The sequence below is a fragment of the Phyllobates terribilis genome, unplaced genomic scaffold (genome assembly GCF_046119375.1).
Source record: "Phyllobates terribilis strain yellow unplaced genomic scaffold, ASM4611937v1 Scaffold_11__3_contigs__length_659146591, whole genome shotgun sequence".
NCBI lineage: Eukaryota > Metazoa > Chordata > Amphibia > Anura > Dendrobatidae > Phyllobates > Phyllobates terribilis.
Genome location: NW_027362771.1, coordinates 636,258,251 through 636,271,229, shown reverse-complemented (window position 1 = coordinate 636,271,229; position 12,979 = coordinate 636,258,251). Strand labels below are relative to the sequence as shown.

The 12,979-nt window shown below is 38.5% G+C and overlaps 1 protein-coding gene across 1 annotated transcript; it reads left to right on the top strand.

Moving 5' to 3' along the window:
• Positions 1-1,104: 1,104 nt before the first annotated feature.
• Positions 1,105-4,330, top strand: LOC141167566 (olfactory receptor 11L1-like). The gene is made up of 2 exons (XM_073654956.1): positions 1,105-1,119; positions 3,386-4,330. The coding sequence occupies exons 1-2, from the start codon at positions 1,105-1,107 to the stop codon at positions 4,328-4,330; spliced, it is 960 nt and encodes a 319-aa protein (XP_073511057.1).
• Positions 4,331-12,979: the final 8,649 nt, after the last annotated feature.

Genomic DNA, 12,979 nt, shown 5'->3' with positions numbered 1-12,979 from the left:
TGTTTGTGGGCGGGTCTTTTAAAGACTAAGCCCTGCCCACCGACGTGCCATTGGTGACGTTACCCGTGGACCAATCAGGCAGTGCCAGGTCACCGGGTCAGGTAGGTGCCAACCCACCAATCATGATTCGCCAGGTCACGGACATGCTCAGTACGGCAAATCCTGGGTTTAGATTCCACAAGCCCTGTCTCCCTCTGCAACCCAGGCTTAACATTGCTAGGCACAACTACCTGGGAGATAAACAGTGCTTGTGGACCAGCTAGGCATTGAGGCTGATGGTGATGCAGAGCAGCATCAGCCCTGGCTGGACCAAAATGGGAGACCACAGAAGGTCCTGGACCCATTTCAAATCCAGCTCAAGACTGACGCCTAACAATATGTATGGTCAGTTCTTATGCACATGTGTGCAATGTTTTATTGTATACTTTTGCATTTTTAATGGCCCTTTATGGCTCCATATAGAGTCATTTTGCTGAATCCACGCAAAAGCGAATTACAAAAAAAGTCAGCATTTTGGGAAAAGTGGATATTTGTACAATTTGAGCTGAACTCAAGTCCACTAGAATTAATTCTCTCGTCGAATTTCAAATACTCTATAGAACTTTCCTTTGTCATTTACAATGTTAATCAATAATTGGTAATGGTAAGTCTAAAATTTTGCGCCTTCTCAAAGCTGTTACGCTACTTTTCTCGTGTAAAAGCTTTGATGAATTCGTTCTTCTATTACTAGATTGTATAGATAACCAAAATATATTTTACACAGCATATTTCTTGTGCTTTTGTGAATTCTATTTTATCCAGGGAGAGACTACTTAACAATTACCAGTTTATTTTAATTAAACCTTAATGGATTAGTTCAAACGAAATCCCAAATGTGCACAAACATCGTAGAATTACTGTACTGAACACAACACAATACATATAAATACAGGCAGCACTTTATCCTCTGTACTATATGGAATGTCTTTGTCTTTCCCACAAATCCACACAAGCAGATAAATCTATATTATTTTCATCAGTAAAAAAAAAAGGAAAATTATGAGAAATTAAATTTAGATTTCACACATTTAATTTTAATTTGTGTTGGAAAAAAAAAAAAGGATCATGAAAATTCTTGATGTAAGTATTGACATGAGTGGATAGCTGAGGTCAAATATTTAAAATCATAAATCATTTTATCAATTTAATATCATTTTTATTGTTTCTACTTATGATACGTCATGAACATAAAGGAAGCACTTGATAGTTAGAATGAGTTTGTCCTCCATATTCTGTCCCGAAATCAGATTGATAGCAGAGGAGCAGGATTTGTCGCAGTTACTTATTTTGATAAACACTTTAACAATATTAAATATTTTAAGTTAATAGTTTTTTGTTTTGGTCACATTTTTGGGATTTTTCTTTCCAAATGTGTGAGCTATTAGAAATGGAGATCTGGAGAAATTGTCCTCATATAACATATACAGTGATTCTATATCATGCCAGGTTAATCATTTCTTTAAAAAAAATGGTTCCCTGCCATACATTGTACAGTGGGTATAATCTTATTAACACAGGGGAAAGAGAAACATGGAAATATTCCTGTGAAACATCCTGTGAAACATCTAATGGCTCTTTGACTTTTGGGAAAGGTTTGAGAACGTTTTCTAAAATTCTTATCCTGTGCGGTAACTTTACTCCGATATGTTTGGTTCTTGGCAAAGAATCTTTGGGCAGAATGGAATCAATTTGTGTTTCCTAATATTAAAACGACTGATCACATTGCATTCCTGGCTACCCCGATCAGGGCTCAACAAACCCCAAAGATCCTGTGTAGGCTAGTTGGGAAACACAGCTTATAACACTGAAGTAAATGAAATAAAGGACAATGTGTCTGATTCATAAGTCTTAATGAATGGGGCCACTTTTGTGAAAGACACATAACTCCTTAAGAGGTTCACACTGCTTATAACTGCTGTGCCTCGCCACCAAAAATGTACTCCAACTTGGCAAATTTACTCTAGTAAAGAGGCACAACTTTTCTTGAATTAAATGGGTGGGCTTGGACTCACCCTGTCCCACCCATTTCCATGCTTTGCCAAGCTGGCTGCAACTGGCATGAAAACATCTAAAGTCACAATATTTTTGGAAACTTGTTCACCTACTTTGGTAAATGATGGGCACAACAACTGGTATGTGGATATGATTAATCAAGAGACTAGATTTGGATGCTTGAATTGGTCCAAAAGGTCATTAAGGACTCAGTCACTGGGACAAAATTTAGGTTTGGAGACAATTCTTCTTTAGGTAGTATTAATGGATGACCTATGTCTCATTTTCACCCCCATTTTTTCTGTTACTTTGGTGCTAATATACTGTAACTTCCTTCAACATCCGGATGTCTTCCATTTCTATTACCTCTAGAAGAAATGTTCCAAACTTGTATTTTATGTCAGCGACTAATGCATATACATATAGGTTTTCTAAGTATATTTGCACCGTTTATGTTTATATTCGTCTGAAGTATTAAAAAGAAGAGTATGAAATAATCTATTATTCTGCAATCATATGACTTTTTGATGCAGTTATTTAATAAGGGCTTGAAAATAGGGAGGAAAAGTACAAAGGAAAGACTGATACTTTGACTCCATTTTGAATCCACTCCTATTATTTGACTAAACAAATATGGAATATTTTATTCTAGTCTTAAATAAATTTTCCACCCTTAAACATTTATCACCTTTCCACTTGCAGGAGAAGTAATAAAATTTAGATTGAGGGTCTGACCATTGGGACTCCCACTGACTGATAGAAATATGCAGCTAGGAGGAGTTTAGGAGGAGTATGTTGCAACCGCCCCATTCTGGAAATATTAGTCTGGAATACCTCTCTAAATGTCAGTTTTTAGTAACTGGATAGACTTTTGGATGAATACGATAAACTGTTACTATCTTTTGTCATATGCGACCTGGGGTTGACCACGTAAAAATGTAGGTAGCCTTCAAAGAGGGGATTTCCACCTGTCTGGAGATCTTTGAAATAAAGGTTAGGAGGGATTTTGGCTGGTTAGCTGACAAGACATACACAACGTGCTGGATGCATACAAGTACATCAAGGATGACCTGAAATTGATTGCTTGGAAGGAAAACACATTTTGACCCTCCTCAAATCATCTATTGAGTAAAGGGTGTTTTTTGCAATAATAGTGAGAGATGCATGCATATATTAATTCTGCGTGAAAAGCCAAAGATATACAAAGGTAAACTATTACAAAAGTTAAATTTGTGTATACGCATGACTTGAATGCATCATATTTTGAATTTGTAGCTTAATCCCTAAAAACTGAAAGACCTTATCATAAGGACCTCTTACGGATCATTGTCTTTTTTAATCTACTTTTAAACAGGAACAAAATCAGACTACTGTCATCGGATTTTATCTTTTAGGATTTCAAGCTAGTCACAGTGTAAGAGTAATTCTTTTCTTCCTACTCTTTATGGTTTACTGTGTGACAATATGTGGGAATCTTCTGATCATCACCCTGGTCTCCAGCAGCAAGAACTTCCACACTCCAATGTACTACTTCATCTCACAACTGTCCATCAGTGATATTTTGTTGACCACAGATATTGTCCCCAACACTCTACACATCCTACTGAAAAATGGAGGGACCATTACTGTTATTGGTTGTATAATTCAATATTGTTTTTACTGCTCCTCAGAAGCATTTGAGTGTTTTATCCTCACGGTGATGTCTTATGACAGATACGTCGCCATTTGTAATCCCCTCCACTATACATTTATCATGACAAGTAAATATTGTGTGAAACTTGTCTTTATTTGTTGGTTGGGAGGTCTCTCCATTACATTGAGTGACATGATAACAACATCAATGCTAAACTTTTGTGGACCTAATATCCTTGACCATTTCTTCTGTGATCTCATCCCATTGCTAGATGTTGCCTGTTCTAATATCTTTACAGTCCAGCTAGATATCTATTTGATCAGTATTCCTTTAGTATTCATCCCAACCATAATCATTGTTATATCTTATGGTAAAATCATTTTTACTATTTTAGGAATTCCATCTAACACCGGTAGAAAGAAAGCCTTCTCCACCTGCAGCTCTCACCTCATTGTAGTCTCCTTATTCTACTGGACTATTTTTGGTGTATATATTTTTCCAACAAAAGGTCAAACACTGAACATCAGTAAAATTATGTCATTACTGTATACTGTTTTTACCCCTATGATTAATCCCATTATTTACAGTTTAAGAAATAAAGATATTATGAAAGCCGTACATGTAATGAAAAAGAAGCTGGGTCTGGCAATGAGTGTTGATGTCTAATGATCCAGCTGGTGTAGGGTAAATGGAACTAAGTCACTTAACGTAGAGTGAGAAAGAGCTTCTCTTTGATAGAAGATCTGCATATTATCTCATAGACAAGAATCTATAACTGGACTCTCTATAAGGGTGCTTTCACATTGCATTTATGTACCTGATCTGTGGTCCTGTCAGGGTTGATGTACAAACCCCCCGAAAAATGAGATTCAGACGTATGCCGACGGGGCAATAGACTATAATGGTGCCGGCAGAGTGAACGTGCGCTCTGACATGCATCATTTTCGGACGTGAATGCCTACTTGAGGTGGACATTAAGGTGTGGTAGACAGGGTCTGAGTTTTGACCTCCAGTAGAAGTACACTCCTGAAAATGATGGACGCTTGCTCTGCCGGTACCATTATAGTATATTGCCTCGTCGGCGCATACGACCAAATCCTGTTTTTTTACTGTGGGTTCAGATGTAAACCCCAACGAGGCCAATAAGCGCAATGGCAAAGCACCCTAAGATTTGGTTTATATAGTTGGTTGGTATTTCCATTTTAGGATGACAAAAATGGAAATAAAATGAGCCTGGACAGAATCCATTCATTTAAATGGGTGTTGAAATGTTCTAAACTGGAAGTAATGTTAGTGCAATCAAATTCAAAAGAGGAGTAATTCATATCAGATAAGCAGTGAGGGCAATCATCCATAATGGGTGCGGTGCACGGAAAAATCCTACGTCCGGTTCTAGGTAAACAGTCAATGTGAGTGAAAACATGTAACAATTATTACATTAAATTAGTTTAAAAACATTATTTATTGATATGCTCAGAATCACTTTTATTTTCTGTTTTTAGAGCATATCAATAAATAATGTTTTTAAGCTAATTTAATATAATAATTGTTTGGCAGTTGTAAATTGTAAATTATAATTGTAAACCTAAAGGGTACATCTGTTTTGCTCCATCTGTAACACATCCATTTTTTGTAAATACTGTAATACTAGCGATGTGTCACTTAATGGGCTGCTTGCTATTGTTTTCTAAAAGTCTTTGTTTTATCAGCAGGAAATTATCATTAGGGACTAATAAACCTCCTGCCAGGTAGTCAAGCATATTCATGAGCTCTGTGTAATCCCGCCTCCACCACTGATTGGCAGCTTGCTGTGTATACTCTGCATGGGTAAAAAGCAGAGCAAGTAAATCTGTAGAACTGAAAAAAAAATTGGCTACAGAAAAATGGCCATGGCGCATTCGCAGAAGCATTTATTGACAAGCGATAGCTGTTACTGCGCATGTGCGGCCGCCGGTGCAGATTTGATGGAGAATTTTTTTTTTACCTCTGGCAAAATGCCCACTGCACATGCACAATAACATCTATCAGCAAATAATAGCTGCTACTGCTTATGCGCAAGCCACTTTTTTCAGAGACAACAATATGAAATGTGCAAGTGCATTATTTAAAATAGGAGGCAGATCACTGAAGGATCAGTGACTTGTCATTTAAGCCAAAATGATGAATATGAGAACGCAGCACCAGTGAAAGCATCACCCACATCCCCGCTCACAGGCCGCCCCTGTAGCACAGGAATCTAATTATCTCCAATCTGCAAATAAAGATTAAACCAGAACCACAGGATGGATTTCATTAACCAATTTATCATTTTAATCATTGTAATGGTGCCAACTCGCCATTACACAATCCTGATCACAGGTCTGCCTTAAATAATTTATGGATGCAGTTATTTGCACAGACTTGTACATTCTCTTTTAATTAGCATTTTTATGGCAGTGCCTTATTTAAAGAATAAGTGTCTATTAGTGATGAGGGCGCATGCTCTCCACTATTCGTTACTCGCCCGAGCATCACAGTGCTTGAGATGCTCTTTGCTTGGTGAGTATTTTTTAAATGTTCAGGTGAGAGCTCGAGTCCCCACCACGCATGTTGGGCGCATATCAGGCAGCCAATTACCATGCACGGATTGCGTGACAGTCACGGTAATGCTGTTGCCATATTGGTTGTGGTATTACAGTGATTGGCTGGCTGCATAGCGTCATCCGGTCTATATAAGATCCAGGACCCTATGCTCGTCACAGTCTACTGGTCAAACAGGCAGAGTCAGGAGAGCTGCAGCTGAGCGAGGGAGAGAATTGGCACTTATTTTAAACAGAGATTCCACACCACTTTTATTAATCTACTCTAACAGTACTTGTAAGGGCTCATTCTAAAGAATGTTAATCCTTCTATTAGAACTAGTTAGGCAAAGTTTGTGGAGACCTAGTGTAGCACAGAATAGGGTAAACTGCATGTTCTTTCTGCTGCTGGAACTCCTATCAATAGCCCTAGATATCAGGGCTGATAATATTCTTTTTGCTCATAATCCTGATAATTTTGGTGAAAAGCAATATAATATACCATTTTTACTTCTCCATTTGCTTGTTAGCAGCATACAGCCAGATTTGTTAATTTGCACTGTATAGTGCAAGCAGAGAAACTTGTCCATCATCTCAGGTGGTTAAATATTACTGCAGTATTAATCCTGCTTTTTTTTGGAAGCTGCAAAATTTTATACTCCATTTCAAGTCTTCTACTTATGTGTCCAAAACATAGCCACAGTTTTTTACTGAGCATCAGTGTACCATCACTGGGCAAAAGAATTAGTCATCAGACGTGATCAAATACTGCGGTATTAATCCAAACAATTTTTTGCAAGCTGCAAAATTTTAAACTCCATTTAAAATGGGCAAGGAATGTGGTAAGGGACAAGGAAGTGGACGCATAGGTCAAGGCTGTGGGCAAGAAACTGTGCCTGCTGAGGGAGCACAAAAAGCACCCTAATTATGTCGCCCATGAACACCACTGATTTGCCACGCTGTCATGCAGATAACATCTGCGTGACAGCGTGGCAGTGGCAAATCAGGGATGTTTGTGGGCGAAGCCAATTTTTTGGCGTGAACAAGCCGGAAACCTAAACATGAACACAAATTTGAAATGCCAAACAAATTCGCTCAACACTACTAATGAGATGAAGCAAGGAACTATATATAGGGTGATGCTACACGTCCTAGCCTCATCTCATCTCAACGCGGATTAGGTGATAATGAAGAGGAGGAACAGGATCTGGTTTCCTGTGCTACAGATGGTACCACCCACACAACATTCATACTGTCTGTTCAGTGTGGATGGCTTGTTGAGGGGGGAGGATGAGGAGAAGGACCAGGAGCAAGATGAGGAGGCGAACATGGACAGTTGTCCTCTTGGTGGGGACAGGGAAGTCTTGGCTGTAGACAGTCTGGCACACATGGCTGAGTTTATGTTCAGCTTCTTTTCCTGTGACTGTCGCATTGTACGTATTTTGGGCAACTGTAATTACTGGTTGGTCACACTTCTAGACCCATGCTACAAGGAGAAATGTCTGTCTCTTATTTCCACGGAGGACAGGAGTAATAAAATGTTGCAGTACCAGAAGGCGCTTGTTGTAGAATTATTAAAAAAATTCCCAACTGACAACGCTGGCGGCAGAGGTCACAGTTCCTTGGACAACCAAGGAGTACAGGTGAGGGAGACACAAACCAGAGGCAGGGGAACACTGCAAAAGTTCTGGGACAGTTTTCTCAGACTCTCCCAGTGCCCAGGCCACGATACGTGTGGTACACTTGCAAAGAGGGAAAAGTTTTGGAAGATGCTGAAGGAGTACCTTACTGACCGTACCAGAATCCTCCATGATTCCTCTGCTCCTTTCAACTATTGGGTATCCTAGCTGGACACAGGGCATGAACTGGCTCTCTATGCGGTGGAGGTCCTGGCCTGCCACTAGCATTTTGTCAGAGCAGGTTATTAGTGCCACCTGGGTTATTATAACGGATAGGCGCATGCGCCTGTCAACTGAAAATGCTGACAGGCTGACTTTTATCAAAATGAACAAAGACTGGTTTGTGCCAGACTTCTCGACTCCATTGGATGATGACAGCGGAACATAAAATCAAATACAAGTGTTTTTTTTTGGAAAGTATATTCCCATGCACCCCTTCACAACCAGGCATGAATATGCACATAAGGATTTCATCTATTTCATGTCATCCTTCTCCTTATCCTTCTCCTCATCCTCCACCACCATATCTCCAATGTGACGATCATGCAACGCCCACATAATTTTTTTAAAGGAGCTTATGATGCCTGTAGTAACTATTTTCATAGGCCTACCTCTAACATAATACAGTTATGTTCATATATATTTTGACAGAGACAACATTTTTCAAATTTTGGTTCTAGACATTGCCACAATGAATTTTAAACAAAAAAAATCAGATGCAGTTGAAGTTCAGACTTTCAGCTTTTATCTGAGGGTATCCACATTAAAATTGGATGAAGGGTTTAGGAGTTTCAGCTGATTAACATGTGCCACCCTGTTTTTAAAAATGGGCTCAATTTTGTAAATGTAACGAGCCACATTTAGGAAGCAGACTGTTTATTTCCTCAATGTAAAGAGCTAAACTTGTACAAAGCAGAGAACTTTGAGCTTTCCCCCCTTATCCTTATCATTATTCATCATTCATTATTATTATCATAATTAATTATATTGCTACATATAATGGATATTTTGTCATATTTTATTAATAATAGTAATAGTACTTTATTATTAGTATCAGATTTACTACTGCTTCTGTTTTATGTTTCGTACAGCCAGTGAACAGTTAATCACATACTGAACACTATTTCTCTATTTCAGAATTACATGCATATCCGCAATGGATTTGTTCCATAGTTATAAAAAATACACAATTTCATCTCTTCATTAGTGATAATTGGATGCAGTAAATTGTACATGACATTGTTTCCATCTATTTCATTCTCTGTTGTGTAATTAAACTTATGAGGATTTTCCATATTTCTTAGTTCTGATTTCTCTCTTGTATCTGTTAATTCCCCATGAGGCATTGCTACTGTATTACACGTAAAAATCAAAGACTCAATTATCCGTCCCTCGGCTGATTATTTGCTCTCTCTGTGCTTCTTCTATTATTGTACAGATAAAGAAACTTTTATTTGTGTAGAACTTTGCATTTCCAATGTCCTTTAATTGGAAGTGAAGAGAAAAGACCGTATAGAAGTGTCCTCCTGATACATTGTAACAATTATATTAAAGTGAATGTGGTGTGTTTATTATCAAGGTCTAACATGTTATAGTGTCGTATTGATAAACTACTGCAACTACAGTACCAATACTACTAATAATAATAGCAGAATAGTAGTAATTAGATATGATCTAATCTTTTGAATTTCAAATTTACTGGTTTCAATGAATTTCTCCAAAATATATATATATTGGCAGCAAATTGATTCACAGCAAATGTCAATATTCCAATACCAAAAATTGAGCTAAAGTAGATGTAACACTTGTAACGCTGAGGTTTCCTAAAAATGTATTGAAACCTTTCTGAGCTCTTTGACACAAACACAGTCCTCATAATGTCCAATTGACCTTGAGGCCACATTCACATGTTCAGTGTTTGGTCAGTATTTTACATCAGTACTTGTAAACCAAAACCAGGAGTGGGTGAGAAATGGTGACGCGTTTCTTTTATACTTGTTCCACCCCGGATTTTAACTTACAAATATTAAAGTAAAAAACTCACCAAATACTCAACGTGTGCATGTGGCTTAAAATATCAGGCTAGGGCAATACGGATGGCAGCCGATGATATCCGGACTTAAAGGCAACGTCAAAATGATGCACCTGTTCATAACATTCTACGAGGGATCATTTCTGCACAGTTTTTTTTTTTGGTTTGTTTGAAAACTCATGAAAAGTCTTTTTTTATCCAGGCCCCACCAAAAATCACAACATGCTCAGCATTGATGTGTGCTGTAAAATGTTCTCCATGCTGATATTTTGAAGTATGTGTTTTGTTTCAACCCAAAGCTGAATTCACAACTACACTGCTCAGTTATGCTCCATAATATCTTTCATGCTAATGCTTATACACATAGCCTACTTAGAAACTGGATAGCTGTATTTAATCATGTGTGTGTGTACTTTGTGCAAGAAGTAACAGCTAGTGTCTACCTATAGAAAAGAGACAACTGAAAATTAAAATGGAGTCAACAGAGGGAAAAATTTAAGCAAAATGCAGAACACAAGTAATATTCTGGCCTGAAATAGTTTACCACGGGCTTAGGTGGTCTGATTTTTGGGACCCGGTTCTATTTGTCTACCCTTTTATATGTATTACTTAAACTTTGATATACAGTAAGGTTTTTAATATAGACAGTGTAGGACCATCCCTATTAGGGTCACCTTGTCTCTGGTGGGACGGCTTGTATACTTTTTTTGATCAAAAATAGTTCACTAAGTACCCTATATTTCATATGCAACTTTGCTTTACATTTATGTATAATGATGGTAGGGTATGTGATATATTTTTTGTCTTTTGTAGGTTTTGTATCTTTTTTCTAGTGTGAACATGCTCTTACTTCTTGCATGTGTACCATCTTAGACCTCAGTTCAATTGGACAACATTCATTATTTATCAGATGCTAATTGCAGATCTCAGTGTAGCTCCTGCTTTATTTTGTCCTATTCATAATATCCCATCATCATTTTACTCTGCTCATACATATGCTGTAACATATGCAGTGATGAATTAAAGTGGGCTGTAAAATCACAAATAATGCTCTGACGGGATGTTTTATTTTTGCTAAACAAGAGGGGCATGATTTGCAACATAAGAGCTGCTAAACTGAGCAGACACTTTCCTGGCCATTGCAACGTTATTTTTTAATTAAATTTTGCACTAATAAATACAGTACATCTGCATGCGTGGAGTATGTTTCGAGACTAATTTGGCCAACCATAAGAAAGCCAAAATGTTCCAAGCATTGCCGCTTATAACAACTCCCTGCTGCATTTTATGGGGAACCAGCTAGTGTGACATTTGCAATTCAGTTCACAGTAGCAACCCATCTCTTGAATGTTTTTTCTCCCCCATGCTTTCAAGGAGTAAAATCGCTTGGCATCGCTCTGCTTTGCATGAGTGATAAGTAAGGTGTATGGAATCAACAAGAATTGTGTCCAATATTTATTGTATCCTCAATATTTATTTGAATTGTTAAACATTAGAAAATTGTTAAAAATAATGTGTAGTTAAATAGTTATATTCTCAGATTTTCCATAAAAAAATGTGGTTTTGGTGCATATAGTAGCCTTACTCATGGCATGTTACATATCAGTAAATGGTGCCCTTTAAATACTTGAGAGATCTGATAACCTCATAGGTGGTTAAGCACTGCTGGGTAATCACGCAAAATTAATTAAATTTATGGTGAAACTGAAAACCTGTTACTTTGGCAGCTTCAATGGTAAATCAGTATTACTTAAGAAACCTGTGACAATACAGTGTCATTCTGGCCACTGGGACGGGGTTGAATTATTTTTAATTATTCCAGACATATTGGTCCTTTGTTCATTAGGTCCAGGGACATGAGCAATTGTTTCATATTAACCTGTACCTTGACTATTGTTGAATGTTAATTTGTAGAATGCCTGCTGATTACAGTACATATTGTATCAGGCTGCAGAGGTTTACTAGTCTACAAAACTTAGGACTAGTGTTGAGCATTCCGATACTAAAATATCGAGTATCGACCGATATTCGCGGTATCGGAGTTCCGATTAGTGATGAGCCACCCCCGTAGTGTTCGACTTCAGTTCGGTTCATCAAATACCCGTATGTTTGCCGAACTGTTCGTCGAACTGTTCGTCGAACACCTTCGAACACCATTAAAACCAATGGCAGGCAAACAAAAACACATAGAAACACATAGAAAACACCTTCAAAGGTGTCCAAAAGCTGACAAACTGCTCAGAAGACACAACTAACACATGGAAAAGTGACAAGTACATATAGTCATGCGAAAAGAAAAGAGGTGGAGGAGTAAAAGGAGGGGCAGACACAGATATAGGTATGTCATGCCCTTCAAAAACCAAAAAAGTGCGAAGTCGACACGGCCAGTCCGTTCCTGCCCGTGCGACCTCCGTGTCGCCGGGTTTGTGCCAGAGCTGCAGTGGACCCTGACGGCCAGCCCCCCTCTCCCAATACTGGTGCCTGCCCGCTGGTGGGTCGAGCGAGCCCCACTGCGTTGGAGGCAGGTCTAATCTTTTTAATATAAATTATCTCTCTAATTTGAATGAGTACACTTTAAATCCTTTTACAAGGATCTATTGGAGGGCAAGTCTCATGCCAGCAGCCATGGTAATTCAAGCTCCAGTAGCGTCCACTAAAGCTGCTGCAGTTAAAAAGTTTTAATAAGGATCGAGCTTGGCGGTCCACCGAAAGGCCTCCTACAGCTAGTCCCAGCCCCTGTGCATTGGGGTGCCTCCCCGATGCTCTTCACTGAGTGTCCCAGGGGCCCGAACCATTTCCTTTGAAAAAATTAAGTGTCCAAACTACAGGTGGTGTAGCTTGCTTAGCAGCTGGGATAATCCGCTACCTAGCAGACACTGCTACTAGGCACAAAGTATTTCCTGGGCTAGATGCAGTTAAAAATTTGTAATTAGATACTCTCATTGGATGCTGAGAAAGCATTCTATAGAGTCTTCTGGCACGCCATATAGTATTCTCTTAAAAAGCTTGGGGTAGGGGTCTAGGGCACCCTTTTATAGGCAAAATC